This window comes from Sporothrix brasiliensis (genome assembly GCF_000820605.1).
Source record: "Sporothrix brasiliensis 5110 chromosome Unknown Cont15, whole genome shotgun sequence".
In the NCBI taxonomy this organism is placed as follows: domain Eukaryota; kingdom Fungi; phylum Ascomycota; class Sordariomycetes; order Ophiostomatales; family Ophiostomataceae; genus Sporothrix; species Sporothrix brasiliensis.
The window spans coordinates 496,679-513,380 of NW_024467134.1; the positions used below are offsets into that span (position 1 = coordinate 496,679).

Consider the following 16,702-nt stretch of genomic DNA (forward strand, 5'->3'; position numbering starts at 1 on the left):
TTCCCCGAGTCCTCATTGGCCGCCGCTCTGGCACCCTCGCTCCTTCCGTTCGCAGTCTGGCACTGATAGCACTTAGACGGAAGGCCCGATAAGCGGGACGCTCCGACTGGCGCGGTTCCCAAATGTAGGACCACTAGCGTAGCAGGTCACGTGTTGTCCCCAGATCTGTTCAGGGGCTCCAGGGACAAAGCCACGGAAGTGAGGCAGTTATGGATTTAGGCGAACATTCTCACATATATGCTATAATGGATACAATATTGGCCAAACACTGTATGCCACAGAAGCTCTACAGCCGGCGGGACTGGTACAAATGGGTTGAGATGGCGAGAGATCCTGCTGCCAGCTACTGGACGTACTGGGATCCTGTCAGATCACAAAGAGACAAGCCACCGACCGAGCCAGCGATACCGAAAGCCAACAGAACGACTTCTGGCTGAAGGGGAGTACCAGACAGTCCTTACGAAGTTCAACGCCGGGGCGCCAAGGAGTGGTTACGAGCTGGCGGAAGGCTCTACACGAATGCGAGCGGCTGAACCTACCATGGCTACGAGGCTTGTATGCCGTCCTGATTCCGCACTTTGCAGACATCGCCATGGAGACTCGCCGAGCATATAAGTCAAACGATCCAGACGAATATGACGTCCGCCGCGCACCCCATTGGGAGTCGGAGGTACTGCAGGCGACGAAGTGGCTTGAGCAGTCTCAATCTTTGTACTCTGGCAAGGTCGTCAAAGGATTCGGGTGTACATCCTCTCTCGACCCAGGTGACGATGAGGCCTTTTCAAGGAGCAGCCAGCGAAGGCCCACCAGCTCAAAATACCTACGAGCAACCTCCTCCTTAGCTCCGAAGACGAACGACAAGAAGAGGCCACGCACGAACACACGAGGCGGGATCCACCGCCCCGTGAAGCGTCAACAAGGGGACCCAGGTGAGAAGAGGTGCGAGGGATGCTTGAAAACAGGCCACACATGGGAGCAATGCTGGGGACTGTTCCCGGAGAAGGCGCCAAAAGGTGTGCACACCAGCCGACTCCGCCGCGTTGTAAAAGTAGCTGAAGCTATCATGTTTGGCAAGCCAGACCTTGCTCAACGCGTCACCGACAAACGCAAGCACCTCTAGAAAGGGGGGCGGGGGCGGGGGCGGAGATCATGGCATTTAATGTCACGCTTCTCAACACCTGCAAGCCTCTCGCGAATTCTCACAAGCCGCCTCCGTATGCCCTCAGGCCAACAGACATTATATACCATTCGAAATGTACACTTGCAAGGCCAGGGCGGTAATCTCTCCGCGGCAGCCACTGCACAGCACGACCCTGAACCTATGCGGAGTATTACCGAGCACTCACATCCCATCCGCAGTCGGCTGGGTCCTGCTTCGGAGCGCCCTCGCCGCTTGCGTGATTGACAAATGAAGCAGTTGTGGCCGATTGCGTCGAATTCGAGTGCGATGAGTCGACAGATTCACCCCGTTGTGTTTTTTTCAGCAACCGTATTCGAGATTGTTTACTGATGACGTTGCATTGTTTCCTCGAACAGAACTTTATTTGATATGTCTGGTGTTGGCGCCGTCGATGAATCTCCTATCTGGAGGTCTGGAGGATAACCGTGACGAAAGACCCACTGTAATTCGGTTCAGGCTGGCAGGAGCGTGAGTGAGGACCCACAGCTCCACGATAAGATAAGAAGTGAGCCAAAACCGAAGGACCCATTTTAACTAGCCTTTTAGCCAATCAGAGACAACTGAGAAAAAATATCTAGTGTCCAAAGAAAAATAAAAAAAAAGCTGCCAGCCAAAGTTCAGTCTCTTCTGCGACCGCACAGATTCGACGACCACCCGACGACGACGAACGACGGTCCACATCCCCGACTGCTGCTCACCTCCTCGATTCGTTTCTTCCTCTTGTTCCCTTCCCCCCCCTCGACATGTCCTTCCGTGGAGGCGCACCGCGCGGTCGCGGTGGCTTTGGTGGCCGTGGTGGTGGTAAGTCGGGATGATCATGGCGGGTGGTTTTACGGTTCTACGGTCCTGTCTGCCTGCCTGGCATCCGTCGCTAACGTAGCTCGCAACAGGCCGCGGCGGCTTTGCGCCGCGCGACATGGGCCCGCCGGCCTCCGTCGTCGAGATGGGCGCGTTTGTGCACGCCTGCGAGGGCGAGATGGTCTGCAAGAGCGTCAACGCCAGCAAGATCCCCCAGTTCAACGCCTTTGTCTTCCTCGAGAACAAGACCAACGTCGGCAAGGTCGACGAGGTCCTCGGCCCCATCAACCAGGTCTACTTCACCATCAAGCCTTCCGAGGGCATCCAGGCCGCCAGCTTCAAGGCCGGCGACAAGTTCTTCCTCAGCAGCGACAAGCTGCTGCCCTTTGAGCGCTTCCTCCCCAAGCCCAAGCCCCCGCCGGGCACCGAGAAGCGCGTCAAGAAGCCTGGCATGGGCGGCGCCGGTGGCCGTGGTGGTGGCCGTGGCGGCTTTGGTGCCGGCGGTCGCGGCCGTGGTGCACCGCGCGGTCGGGGCGGTTTCGGCGGTGGTGGCCGTGGCGGCAGCGGCGGCTTCTCGCGCGGCGGCGGCGGCGGCGGCGGTTTCTCCCGTGGTGGCGGCGGTGGTTTCTCGCGCGGTGGCCGTGGCGGCAGCGGTGGCTTCTCGCGCGGAGGTGGCCGGGGCCGGGGCGGTTACTAATTGTTCTACTATGTGTGTCCATAAAGTCAGTTCGTGAGGAGGGCCACCGAGCCCACTCTTATTGAAAAGCAAAAAAAAGGGTGGAAAACAACGGCGTTTTGGATGGATGGGATTATCATTGCTTCCACTTGTATGTTCTTTTTCTTTTTGCTTTTTCTTGTACTGGGAATATCTTGTCTTTGGTCAGTTGCCTTTATTTCTGCTTCTGATTACTCAATGCTCGTCACTGTTATATTGGATTTATTTTTACAGATTGTGTCTTGTGTCTTGTGTCTGTGTCTGTTCTATCGACTCTCCCTCTTCTCCGTCCCGTTCCGCGCCACTCACTGCGTCTGCTTCTCATACTCGTCCAGCCAGCCATCAAGCTGAATCTGCCTCGCCTGGGCGTCCACAAACGTCGCATATTCCGCCTCCCGCCCGTCGGCGTACGCCTCGTACAGCGCGCCAATGCTGCGGGCCGGCACCGGCTCCAGCGTGTTCTGCCAGTCCTGCCACTGCCAGGGCACGTCCGTCACCTCGCCCGTCGCGTAGTCGTACAGCGACAGCTTGACCGCCAACGGGCCCTCGCTGTTGCCGCCAAGCGCATGGATCGCGAGATTGTTGGCCGACACCAGCCGCAGCTCGGCCTCGTCGCCGGCAATCGACCAGATGTAGGCGGGCTCGCCGGGGAAGGGCTCGCCGCGGGCAAGGCGCACGAGGAGGGTGGCCGTGCCGTCGCTGAAGTTGTCGGTGTCGGCCCCCTTGCCTTCCTTCTTGTCCAGGGTGCCCACCACCGTCACGAGATCCGGCACGTTGGACGTCACCGTCTTGGCCACGACCCACTCGCCCTCTTTGGCGCCGGGCTTCTGCAGCTCGATCTGCGGGCGCTGCAGCTGCGAGACCGACTTGGTGTTGGTCGCCGACAGCTCGCCCAGCACAAACTGGATCGGGTCAATGGTGTGGCCGAGGGTGATGGTGACGACGTTGCCGCCGACCGACCGGTCCGCAAAGTAGCCCAGCGACTCCAGCAGCGCCGTGCGCGTCGCGGACCCGCCGTAGCCGTACGCCTTGCTGCTCAGCACGCGGCCCAGCCGCCCCGAGGCAATCACGTCGCGCACCGCCAGGTACGCAGGCGTCAGCCGGCCCTGCAGGCCGACGGCGGTCCGGATGCCGTGTTGTTGGGTGAGATCAACCAACTCGCCGGCCTCCTTGTGGTTGGCCGCCAGCGGCCACTCTGCGTACACGCCAAAGTCCTTGGGTGCATCCTGCCGCTTGGCGGCCACCGCCTTCAAGATGGGCAGCAGTATGGGATAGTGCAGATCCACGCGCGTGGCCACCGACACAAAGTTCACCTCGAGCTTGCCGGCCACGATGTCCGCTGCCAGCGCCTCCGCCTGGCCGTACGGCGCCGTCGTGTCGGCCGGCAGGCCAAAGTGCTTGATGGCCGCGCGGGCGGCGTCGATGCTCGAGTTGAGCAGCGCCACAATCTGGAAGCGTTTGCGCCCGCGCTCCGACAGCAGGTACGGCAGGTGCGAGCTGGCGGCCCAGCTGGTGACGGCGTTGGTGGACAAGCCGACGAGGGCAACCTTGATTGTCATGGTGGCGGTGGGAGTGGTGGGTGTGAGTGTGGAAACTGTGCAAATGGTGTACGTGGTCTCGTGAGTACGACTTTGTCGGCTGCAAATGGTTTGAGTGCTTGGCAACATGCAAGACAGCTTCATTTATACAAAAACCATGCACCGCATACTGACGCTGTCGACACGGCAGTCGTGCTGCACCTGTTGGTGTTGATCGATGTTGGCGAATGACGAATTTGTCAGCTGACGGATGGTGCAACCAGGGCCAGTCCACCCAAGTGCCTCTGCATAGTGCGCCCACGACATTTGTTGCCGGGAGGAGGACAGAGGCCAGTTGCAACTGCAATCTTGTGCAATCCTGGTTCGATTGTGTGGAAATATCATGGCCTTGACGCTTGTCATTTTTAAGGCGTTAAATGTTAATACGTTAGCTGCATCGATTTTGGACCGAAATGGTCTCCTTTCTCGGCCAATTGGGCCGTATTGCACATAGTATTTCAAATTCGTGCCATTTGTCAGCTCGTCGTTTTCGGAGAGAATTGGACGTCAATGGCCCCGGAGAGATTTATGCCTTAGATAATCCTCGGAAACTTGACGCTTTATCGTGAGACTGGGTTTTTTCTCGTAATCGACGTGTATCAAAGTTTCATGATGGCTGTCGGCGTGCATCACCATGTTCTTCTCCACCGATGTCGGGTGATTGGTGACGGGGCACAATGCCACGTCGTTTGTGGTTCAAACCCCCCATGTGTCAAAAAAGGCCAATAGAAACCAAAGCAGCAATCGCCAAACTAGACAAATTCTGGACTCCTGGACAACACGATGTTGCATCTACAGCTCGCCCACCGCTTGTTGACCCTTGTCGGGCTGCAAACCAGCAACCGTCTTGCCGCCCTTTGTCATTTTTTTTGCCTGCTCCCCCGGACCTTGGGCCACGGTCTCACCCGTGGACAGGCCCTGAATGTCGTCCACAATCAGGCGTGCCACGTTCTTGCCCATCAGCGCGCTCGTCTCCATGGTCGAGATGAAGCTCTCCATGCCGGACGTGTAGTAGACGCCGTCGCCGACGATGGGGTCCTGGAACGTGACGCGGGGGTAGCCCTTGGGGTATGCGTGGAAGACATGTGGGTAGTACCACGAGATGGGGGGGACGGACGACGACGGCGACGACGACGACGAAGATGATGCCAAAGGCTCGCCCGTGATGCTGTCCGGAATGTCAATGTCAAAGAGCTCGGACAAGAAAGCGGCAGTCACCTTCTCGGGCGAAACGATCTTGTACAGGTACTCCTCGCGCAGGGTGGCCGGGTTGACGGCGCGGCGCAGGGTGCGGATGGAGAAGAATCCCGGCTTGCCGGCGCCGTCGGGGCCCGACGCGCCCTGGTCGTCGTCGTCGTCGTCTTCGGCGAGGGTGGTGAGCACGGTCGTGGGCACGGCGGCGGCGGGTTCGAGGCCAAAAAAGGCCGGGCTCAGACGCAGCGGCGAGGCAAAGAGGGTGACGTGCAGCGCGACGTAGGGGATCGCGTCAATGGCCGTCTGGAGGACGCCGTCGCCGGCCGCGATGCTGCTAAACTGGTAGGGGGTAGCGATGACAATGTCGTCGTACTCGGCCGCGTCGTCCGAGGACGTACTACGACCGGCCCCATCGACTGCCTGCGTCGTCGTCGTCGTCGCCGTCGTTGTCGTCTTCACAATGTACTTGGAGTGGGGCGGCGCGCTGCCCGGCACCAGGCCAATGGCCGTGACCGACGTATTGCGGCGGACGGCCGCCCCGCTGGCCCGCACCATGCGGTCAAAGAGCTGCCAGTTGCCGCCGCGGATCTGCGACGCGCCGCCCGCCGGCGCCAGGGCCATCATGGTCTCGAGGCCGTGCAGCCGGGCCAGGTTGCTGGCATAGCTGGCGCGCGTGCTGGCCTGCACGATGTCGTGGGCATACAGGTCGGACACGCCGTTGGCGCGCAAAAACTGCGCGCCCGTCTGGCTCGTCACGTAGGCCAGCTCCAGCTCGTACGCGCGCGTCGTGAGCGAGCGGAAGGGGAAGTAGGGCGGCTCGTACAGCGCCAAGAACTGGCGGACGGTGGCCTGCATGAGCTTGTCGGCGCGGTAGGGCGCCGTGCCGTAGGTCCAGACCAGCCGCACGAGGTTCCACCAGCCGTAGGCGCGGTCGTCTTGCGTATAGACAAAGCGGTCGCCGTCCCAGATGCCGAGCATGCCGCTGCCGGTGCCACTGCCGCCGCTGTCGCTGCCGTCGTCGTTGCCGCCGCCGCCGGCCGGGATGCGCGGCAGCGAGAAGTCGGCGGCCGCCCCCTGGAGAATGGCATCGACCTCGACAAAGATGGAGGCGCCGAGCTCGACGGGCTGGTTCGGGTCGTCAAAGGCGTGCGCGACAAGGGCGCGGCCTCCGATGCGGTCCGTCTTTTCAAACAGAGTAATGTTGACGGCGACGCCGTCCTGGTCGGCAAACTGACGGAGATGGTAGGCAGTGGAGGCGCCTGCAGCACCGGCCCCGATCACGGCGATCCGGCGTGGTGGGGTGTCGGCCGTGTCGGCAGCGTTGGAAGCAGTGGTGGTCGGCAACAGGCCGGCTGCTGCGGCGAACCATGTCGTGAGCTTCATTGTGTGGCTGTCGTCCAGAAGTTGAGCCTGGAGGATTAGGATTAGGGGCTTTGAAGCGGCCCCTTTTTGTCCGAAGATGCTCTCTTTCGACAATGCCCCTTTTCCCTTGGGGGCTCCTTCTTAAAACGATGAAGTAGCACAGAATACGAATGACAAGAGGAAGCTGCGACCAGCATCACCTTTGATGTCTTATTGGAGGAAAGAGCAGGAGAGCAAAAAAGCGGGGCCAGCGGCTGGAAGCTCCTTGATGGTCCTCCCGAAGGCGCCGGGGCGGCTACAAATACAACAGTGGATTCGCTGCTAGTGGACGATCTAGGCACAGGTACCGCTGTATCCACTATTAGCCCTGTGGAGCGAGTGCCCTATGACGCCATTAGAATGCTACGTGATAAGACGGAGCAGGAAACGGAGATGATAATACGGAGTCTCGGAGCAGCACGACCATCTGAAGTATTTGGCAAAGAGATGATCTCTTGAGAAAAATAAATCGCATTGCCGACGAGGCTGTAGGTGAGAGTTGTATTCTCTCGCGATTGTCTCGCGCAGATGTGCAGCTATAGAAAATACAAGACATAGGATGCAAAAGTAGAGAACATAGGAAACAGGGCCAGCTTTGATGCGAAGAGAAGACATGGCTGCATCGAAAGAGGAAAGAAAGAAATGAGAAGATATAGTATGAGAAGTACAGTGGAAAGGACAGAAGAAAAAACGAACAAAAACCAAATAAGACGTAGAAACCCAAATCCTGATGCAAACAAAGACTCGTCCGACTGAGATGCTAGCCCGATCCATTACGAAGAAACTCCACCGCTGAAACGAGAAAAGAAACGGACGCGAAGAAAACCCAAAACGCCGAGTCGTAAACGATGCAGAGTAGAATGACAGAGGAAAGAAAGGTCAGTTGCCGGCAGACAGCCGTCAACCGTCGAACAGCCTACACCAGCTCAAAGTCGTCGTCGTCGTCGTCGACAACCTCGACGAGCTTGGGCTGTGTGAGGGGCGAGTTGGCGGCGGCCTGGCGCAGGACCGCGCGGGCCTTGCGGCCGTGCACGGCCTCGCCGTTGGCGTCGAGGACCTCGTACTCGTTCTTGATCATTTTTTCAGTGTCGCGGACGGTGGGGGCCTTGATGAAGGCGTCGAGGGGGAGGGCCGCGGCGGGGGCGTTGTGGTCGAAGCTGTACAGGGGAGAAGCGCTCGCAGCCACAAACGTGTCGGCCCGCGTCGTCTTCGTCGGGGCGGCCGGCCCGCCCTGCAGAATCTCCGACGTCGACAGGGCCTTGGACTCCTGCAGCTCCAGCAGGGCCCGCGAGGTCTCGCGGTGGCGGGCGGGCGGGACGCTGGACCGGTGGCCCCGGTCGGGCTTCTGGATGTTGTTGCTGGGCATGACCCAGTAGCGGACCATGGGCTTGCGGGGCCGGAGGCCGCGGGCCAGCAGCGCGTCGCTGTCGGCGTCCGGCGAGACGTTGAGCCCGCCGGCGTGCATGCCGCGGGCGCCGTGCTCCCACTTCGCGCGGTGGTCCTTGGAGCGCTTGAAGTCGATGTGGGCGCTGCGCAGATCGCGGTCGAACTGGGCGGTCGACATGTTGTGGATGAAGAAGGAGTCGCTGGGAGGGTAGGGAAGAGGATACAAAGCACACAGAGTACACGAGAGAATCAGCAAGAACGAGAGTGACAAGAAAACAGAGCAGCTGAGGACGCAGTCGAGTCGTAAAGAGCGAGCTATGATGCGAGGAAAGACGAGGGCCAATGAGGAGTGTCAAGTGGCCGTGACGTGTCGAGCACGACGATTGTGTTGTTTGTCAGGGCGTGCGCAGTGGTTGCTGATAAGAGATAAAGAAGGGACAGGCGTGTTCCACAGCCTTGTGTAGGGCGATAAGAATGAGCTGCAGGTGGAATGTGGTCGTTGATGTTGCTGGCGTTGTTAATTCATAGTGCAACTGGACAAGTCGGAGCCAGAAGGAGAGTGGCAAGGGAAAGGGTCGAGGGCCGACTGTGTGCTATTTATTTGTCTCCTGCCTTTGTGACGAAGGGACCTCTGGTCACGACCTTGTTGCCCTTTGACTGGTGGCTGCTGATGCCGTTCTCGGGTGAATGAGGAAAGACCCAAATCGGGAAAGGGGGGAAGGCGTTATCTCTAGCCTTGAGGGCAGGTGTGGGTGTGGGTGTTGAGGCGTGAGTGTAAATGGTGTAAATGGTGTAAATGGTGTGGATGGACAGGGACCAGGACGGCACTACGGGACAGCAGGCACGCTGCCTACGGCGGCTAGAGTCAGATTGCGAGAGTAGGGAAGGAGGCGGACGGAAGCAGCGAAGGAGAGAGAAAGGGAGGAGGGCATGGCCGGATTGGTTGGTCGGCAGGGCAGGAGCAAAGGGAGTGAAAGGACGTGCCTGGCCAAACTGGGAAAGAGCGAGAAGACAAAGGAAGCGACGCTGGGATGTGCTACGGCAGTGCAGAGTGACCACTGGGCTGTTGCCAGAGGCTGTTTTCAGAGAATGTCATCGCGCGTAGTTTGTGTTTCTTTGTGTCTTGTGTCTCCTATTTGGGGTCGTTTGGTTGTATTTTGATGGCTTCTCGGTGTCTGTCAGCCTGATCATCGCCGTCATCTGGGCCGTGCTCCTGCCATTTCCCAACACGATAATGCAGTAAGTTGAGAGGCTATGACGCGACAAGAACGGAAGTCGCGACCATTGACAGCCACGCCACAGGCTGCCAGGGTAAAGCCGGCTTGGCCGTTGTGGTCACTGTGGGCACTGTGGGCACTGTGGTCATTGGCCATTGCGGTCACTCTGTTCGTCACGCCCGCCTTACCCGCCTACGAATAAATAGTCCATCAAGGGCCTCGTTCTGGTTCTATTCTGGTTACACGCCCTCCCCCAGATTACTTCCTACAATACCTTATCGCTGTTTTCCTTGTCTGGTCTGTCGTCTGCCTGCGCCTGCGCCTTCGAACATGACCCCACAGTGCCTGGCCTTGCCAGCTTGCCAGCTTGCCAGCTTAACTGGCCGATGCTGTCATAGGCCGTCCTGGGTTAGCTTTGTTTTTGTGAGGAGTGAGTCGTCGCTTGTATAGTCGTCAGCCTTGGCACGAGCTTCGTTTGGTGCCTGCGTGCGCACCTGCCGCCCCCACTCGCCGCCTTCCTTCTTCCTCCTTCCCCTCTCCCCCTCTGGTCAGTCCCCCAGCCGGCACCAGCGACCATGACCCACGCGGCGACAGATACTCAAGGCTGCAAAGGAAGAGGCCAACCAGAAGCCTGCGCCTGGCACCTGACGACAGCACCCCCGCATGCGTTCCTTGTGTTGTTCCCGCTGGTTGACTTGCGTTGGCCCCAGGCGCGAAAGCTTTGGGAGCTACAGAGTACAGGGAGTGACGTTGTCGATCGTCGGCGGGTGTGGACGATTGCATATTTGCATGTTATGAAGCAGGGTTACAAAAGAAAGGACGAGAGAGGAAACAGTCTCGCGAGGTGATACAGAGGAGAATGAGAAAGGACAAAGGCAGACCATGTGCCCTGCAGCCGCCCGCTGGATGGACAGAAGAATGAGGTGGCGGGTGGAGGCGGACGAGGAAGAGGAGAGGAGGATAGGAGAGGAGGAGAGGAGGAGAGGAGAGGAGGAGAGGAGAGGAGGAGAGGAGGAGAGAAGAGGAGAAACAACATAGTGAGGCATGAGACAGGGGACGAGTGACAAGCATCCAGACGATGACGAAACGCGACCCTGCAACAAGAGGGATGACATAATATGGGATCATTCCGAACGACGCACCGCGTACGGCGTGCAGACGCCAGTGGCATCATGGAAACGTGCTCCTCCTATTTTGCCGCTTCATCGTGTCATGGGGCTGTTTTGGGTGCGCCAAGAATAGACAGAGGCATACATACTCGTACAAGATGCACAGTACGCAGTACAGTCTATCGTACGGGCTGATGGCCCCCGTCTCGTCCAGAATACCCGAACAAAAACACCCCTCCCCGTGGCTGTTTCTGTATTGTCATTTGCTCTCTCTTTTGGTCTGTCGTCCTTGTCCTTGACTCCGACATGAGCCGTCGGAACAAAGGCACAAGGCCATGAAAGCGAAGCGACAGCCTCTTTGCATGTGACGTAATCTCCCCTCACAAACTGCAGTACACTTTCGACTCACCAATTTGCGGGACACCGGCCATCTCGCGCTCGACGTTAAGCTGGACATTCTTTCGCAAAAATGCAAGCTGCATGTGAAATGTGTTTGGCCAAATAGCGAGGTTGACGCGACTCGGTAGTGCAATCAAGACGCGTCTGGCAAGCGGCCTATTCGTTCGTGGACGCTACCGTTGGTACAAGTGCCAGGCGCAGAACACCCTCAGAAGCCACTCTCCACTCTCCCACTCTCTTGCATCATCCTCGCGCCTCGGCCTCACGCTCTCCTACTTCATGTAAACAACACGTTGGCGCAAATGCGTCCGTCGCAAATCAAATCAGTGACTTGTAAATCAGTAAATTGATTGCAATATAACGCAAAACAGCCCATGTTCGACACAACAGAGCGCCAGCATCCCCGATCCATGCAAAATGTCCCCTACTCGTACAGGTTCTTCCTCGCCCATTCCTCCGTCTCCTTACCATCATACACCTTGATGTCCATGTCCCACCTTGCCCATTACCCCCCAATCCGTAGCATTCGTCGACACACCGTCCAAACCACCCGTTCCGTAAACAATCGTAACAACCGTAACAACCAGCCCCAATTCGTATCGTACACACACCCCCGCCGTTACAGCACCAGCTCCGGCCCGTGGATCTCGTTCAGCAGCTCCCCAAACACGTCCCGCTCCTTGGCCTTGATGTCCGTCACGTCGTCCAGCAGCGCCTCGTCTGGCAGACCCGGCGCCGTGCCCGTCTTGCCCATGGTCTTGATCAGCCGCCACGCCCGCCGGAACTCGTCGCGGATCGCCACAATCCCACTGTGCGTCACCGTGCGCGCCACGTTGTGCTCCAGCTCAAACGGATCTTCAATGGCAAACAGGTAGCGGTGCTTGACTTCTTTGAGCTCGACCGGCTTGGCCGGAGCGTTGGCAGCGCCGTCGTCGAGCGTCGTCGGCGGTCCAGTTCCTGCCGCTGCCGCACCTCCCAGTGGTGGCTGCACAGTCGGCTGCACGGTCGACTGCGCCGCCGGCGTCGGTCCTGGCGGCGTCTGCACTGATGGCGGCGCCGCTGGTGATGACGCCTGGTTCTGCACCTCCAGCACCGTCCGCGCGCCCGTCCAGCCCTTTTGCTGCTTTGACCGCAAGCCGCCGGGCGTCCGCAGGCTCAGCACGTCCCGGCCCCAGTCGAAGCCCTTGGATGGCACCGTGCTCATAAAATTGCTCTGCGCGTAGTACTCAAAGAACCCGCGCAGCAAGTGCCCAATGGAGTCCTTGTTCTGCGTCAGCAGGCCCTCGGACGCAAGCTGCTTGATCTTCTCCTCGTCGCCCCAGAAGTGCATATCACGGCCTGCGTACGGCGACTGCAAATCACCTGCGCCATGTCCGCCATGCACCGCGTCCGTTCCAGCCGGCCCTTCGCCCTCGGCCGGTGCCGGTGCCGGCCGGTCGAGCTGCTGTAGGTTCGGGCACACAAACGGCTGCGCGACATTCACCAGATAATGCAGCATCATCAGGACGTAGCCGTAGCTGCTCAGCGTGCCGCGGTACGCCGTGTTGATGCCGCGCATCTTGGCCCAGTGCTTGACAAACAGCACCAGCGGCCGCACCCGCGCGTCCGTGTGCGAGTAGCACCGCAGCAGCCGCGTGTTCTCCAGCGCCAGGTGCGCCGAGAAGTTGATGTCGCACTGCACGCCCAGCCCAGTCTTGGGGAACTCGAGGCGGTCGCGGTACGGGTCGCGCGGCTGGTTGGGCGCCAGCTTCGACGGGTCCACCAGCGTCCGCCGCACAAGCGAGATCACCGGCGCCGTGTCGGGCGTGCGTGCCACCACGTAGTCGAACCGCCGCCCTGGCAGATCGCATTTCTCGAGCGGCCGCCGGAGGATGTCGACGTACTTCAGCACACCTGCCGCCGTCGCCTCGTCATCGTAGCAGTTCTTCGCGACCGCCTTTTCGAATTCGAGTGCCAGCTGCAGGCTCTTGTGGCGCCGGGCCACCGCCCGCAGGCTCGGCTTGTCCAGCGTCTGCGAGAACGCATCCACCTGCTCGCGGATCTCGTGGCTCCAGATGCCCGCAATGTACTGCCGTATGACAATGGGCAAGATCGTGTTGTTCGGCCCCGCCGCATCCCGTCCGCCGCATTGGAACAGCAGCTTGCCGGTGCGCTCGTGGTACTGTGTGGCCGTCTCGAACTGGCCCTGCTCCAGCGTCATAAGCTGCAGCGATGGAATCTTGCGCAGGCTGTCCACGGCCAGCTGCATCTCCTTGTTGTAGCCGAGAAGGTCCACGGCAAAATTGGCCTTGTTCTGCAGGTCCGTCCACATCTTGAGCTTCTGCCGCGCCTCCTCTTCGTGGTGCGCGTCCTTTTCGTTGATCTCGCGCGAGTCCCACATCATGGCCAGCGCCTCGCCTTCGGCTTGCATGTAGACACCGTACAGAGACCGGTAGTTGAGCTGCGAGGGCGTGTGCGACGTCGCCAGCGACCGTGTGGCCCAGAGCCGGCTTTGCAGCTTCGGGTCGGCCAGACCCTCCACAAACGCATGGCAGACGTCTGTCAAGATCTTGAGGTCCTTCTCCCGGAACTCACGGGCCGTCGAATGCGTAATGTCGCGCCCGTCGAGCTTCCGCAAGATCCGCTTCGCATTCGAATAGTAGTTGCCCAGCGTCTGGTTCGCCGGCTGCTTGAGGTGGGCGAGGATCTGCTTGTACCGGTCACCGTCCACCGGGCCATCAAGCACAGAGTCTTTCCTGCCGTGGCCAAGTAGCTTAGCGTCGTCGCCGCCCTGGCTTTGGCTCTGGCTGCGGCTATGGCCGTGGCTGTGACCACGACTGCCATCGTTGCCGTTGGCGCTGTCGTTGCTTTTTTCTTTGCCGCTGTCATTGCTAGCAGCACGTCCGTGGCTGGTCTCGTGTCCGTTGACGTCACCAGTGATGTGGGCTCCCTCTCCGACAGTTTGTACTGGCGTAGATGCCGTCTCTGTTTCATCGGCAACGTCGTCGTCGCCATCGTGGCCATCGTGACCATCGTGACCATCGTGGTCAGAAAGCAGGCCCCTCTCCCACTTGGCCCGCTCGTCCAGGAGGTCGATGCGGAGCTGCTTCGGTGGCTTCTCGCACAGCTTGATGATGGGGACGCGTGTCCGGGAGAGAAGGCGCGCACCGAGACCGGCATCGAGGAACGCCTTCTCAATCAGACGTGGGATCGGAGACTCGGGAGCGTCGGGCGGCGGGAGAGACAGGGGCGAGATAAGACCCAGGTCCATGTCCGAGGCCTTGGTTGCGAACCCGGACGCCAGACTGCCGAAGCAGAGCAGCCGCACACTGGGCGGCGGGAAGTCCTGTCGACCGTTGACCTCGTACTCGTACTTGGCCAGCGCCATCTGACACAGCTGCTCAATGGCTGCCCGGAACTGCTCCTTCTCGTGAATCTCTTCGGGTTCAATCTCTGCGCTGGTCACTATCTGCTCGCAGAGCTGCTCCAGCACAGCCGCTTGCGTCTGGATGTCTTCGAGCTTGGGCTGGTACAGGCGGCCCGACTGGCTGTGGTTGTTGTGATGGTGGTACGGGCGACCACCGCGCGGGGACTGGGCGTCAAAAGAGCCGAGCGACTGCTGGTGGCCCTGGTGCGACCGCCAGTTGTACGGGTCGTCGTACATCATCGGGCCCTGGTAGGACAGCGACTGATGGTGACGCGGCTGGTTGGGATACGGCGGCCCGCTGCCCTGCCCGGTCAGCGGCATGGGGCCTTGGCCGTAATGTGCCGGCCGCATTGTCGCTGATTGCGGCCTCTGGGCTGTTTGCCTGTAGTTGTGTTGGCCGTGGTGGCCCTGGTGGCCGTGGTGGCCCTGGTAATGGCCATATGGCTGGTGCTGCGGTTGGTGTTGATATTGGTTGTGTGTAGGATGGTTATTGTGCTGGTGCGGGAACTGGTGCTGATGGCCGTATGGAGGTGGACTGGCGTAGTTGCCAGCCGAGTTCGGCGGCGACGGACGCGGGTTGATAGGGATGGACAGCTGCGCCGACATCTGCCGCCGCTGGGCCTGGTTGAGGCGTTTCCGGGACGACTTGGGTGACGCCGGCGGGGGTGCAGACCCAATGGCAGAGCCCATCGCACCGGCTGACGCTGGACCATCAGAAGCAGGGGTAGGGTAGCCGAAGCTGGACGGAGACGTGCCAGGCGCCGGTTCTGCACTCGATGGGGGGCTAGCGTAGGAGCTGCCGTCGCTGTTGGCCAAAATCATGTTCCGCAGGCGGTCCTCCAAGGGCTGCACAGCTCCGGCGGACGCATTCAGACCTGGGTCGGGCATCGTCCTCCCTCCTCCTCCTTCTCCGCCTCCACTGGGCTGTTGGTGATACATGCTGCTGGAACGTGAAATGCACGGCAAGCCATGAATGACAGCTTAAATGGGCGCGGTAGGCAAAGTGTAGTCTTGTCGGGACAGATATCTGTGTGATGCAAGTACGAAATGGGGTCGGCGTGTTCGTTGCTCAAGCGCAGTTGTTCAATGCTCAATCGGCACAAACGAGATGCAGTCTGCAGGCGCGTCGCGGGTGACGGAGCTTGTAGAGCTCGACCCACTCGGTGATGAGGGGTATTGGGGACCAGGAGCCAGCTATGTCGCTTCGCGAAGCGATGTGGAGGCAGTCAAGGACGTGGAGAACCTTGGTGGGTTGCTCCAATGCCGTCTGTCTTGAAAGACAAAGCTTCACCCTCTTCGTAAAGTGCCGGCCGTCAAAAGCTGCGTGGCTGAGCTGTAGAGAGACGGGCGAAGAGGACCGACGCAATGCGACGGGACGATCGAGGGTATGCAAACGGCCTGCGAAACCCTCAGTTGATGCAAGCTATTGCGCGTACGTGTAGAGAGTGGTCGGTTGTCCGTTGGTGATGCTTTTTTGAGGCTGTCTGTTTTGATCTCTTTGTTTTCTGCGTCGTCGTGAGCTCCTTCTGTTTTGGTGGCTGTTGGTGATCAAACGTGTTGGGAAAGAACGCTCGACATCGATTGCTCTTTCCTTACAATGGCCTCCTGCTGCATGCGGGACGAGCACGCTGAAGGAAGCTGCAAGGGGACGTGGCTCCAGGGCGCTTTGGTACTGTGAGAGCTGCTTCGGTACCCATTCACGTATTTTGTGTGAGAGATACATAAGTTTACCACAGCAGTACCTTCCCAGAACAGAGCAACTCACCACAAATGCGTCTGATTGGTCGGCATCCGTCCCTTCCTAAGTTGGCTGCTAATCTGCTTTCGACTCCGTCACAACTCCACAAGTTCTGCCTTCTTCTGCCTCGTGCATCTCTTCTTTTCTTTTTCGCAACCTACGACCTTTCGATGCACCATCCTCTCCTCTGCCGACACGATTATCCAATAGACTTACCGCCACTCCTGTTTTCGGATCCTCGCTACTGCGCAATCGTCTCCGGAATTGCGACGGCCCCTTGATTCCCTGCGAGCCTCCGCCTTCGTCGTCTTTCCGCCCTTTTTATTTCTTTTTTTGCGACGCGTCAACAAGGGAGGCACATCAACCAGGTTAGGCACAGCTGACAGAGGACAGCGAGCGAGAATCGGGACACCTTCCGGTCTCCCTTTGCTTGACGCCTCTGTTTCATGCGCCCCGCCCCTTGACCCGTCTCCGTCAGCGGCTTCGCGACTTACCTGGCGCATGACCTATGAGTATCTTTGTCGAACGCCGCACAGTGACCCCTTTTCCGACCCGAGCCTCTTCACATCCCCAACCTCCACG

At 59.5% G+C, this 16,702-nt stretch overlaps 4 protein-coding genes across 4 annotated transcripts; 1 reads left to right on the forward strand and 3 right to left on the reverse strand.

The window, feature by feature from the left end:
- Nucleotides 1-1,923: 1,923 nt before the first annotated feature.
- Nucleotides 1,924-4,462, forward strand: SPBR_05635 (uncharacterized protein; the record flags this gene model as incomplete). The annotated part of the gene is made up of 4 exons (XM_040763898.1): nucleotides 1,924-1,981; nucleotides 2,071-2,667; nucleotides 3,033-4,268; nucleotides 4,422-4,462. The coding sequence occupies 4 exons, from the start codon at nucleotides 1,924-1,926 to the stop codon at nucleotides 4,460-4,462; spliced, it is 1,932 nt and encodes a 643-aa protein (XP_040621952.1).
- Nucleotides 4,463-5,062: 600 nt separating this feature from the next.
- On the reverse strand, nucleotides 5,063-6,847 carry SPBR_05781 (prenylcysteine oxidase; the record flags this gene model as incomplete). Its single annotated transcript, XM_040764044.1, has 1 exon — nucleotides 5,063-6,847. One exon carries the CDS (start codon nucleotides 6,845-6,847, stop codon nucleotides 5,063-5,065), a length of 1,785 nt encoding a protein of 594 aa, XP_040621953.1.
- Nucleotides 6,848-7,781: 934 nt separating this feature from the next.
- SPBR_06197 (uncharacterized protein) lies at nucleotides 7,782-8,429 on the reverse strand (the record flags this gene model as incomplete). Its single annotated transcript, XM_040764459.1, has 1 exon — nucleotides 7,782-8,429. One exon carries the CDS (start codon nucleotides 8,427-8,429, stop codon nucleotides 7,782-7,784), a length of 648 nt encoding a protein of 215 aa, XP_040621954.1.
- Nucleotides 8,430-11,595: 3,166 nt separating this feature from the next.
- SPBR_05526 (cid13-like poly(A) RNA polymerase) lies at nucleotides 11,596-15,321 on the reverse strand (the record flags this gene model as incomplete). The annotated part of the gene is made up of 1 exon (XM_040763789.1): nucleotides 11,596-15,321. One exon carries the CDS (start codon nucleotides 15,319-15,321, stop codon nucleotides 11,596-11,598), a length of 3,726 nt encoding a protein of 1,241 aa, XP_040621955.1.
- Nucleotides 15,322-16,702: the final 1,381 nt, after the last annotated feature.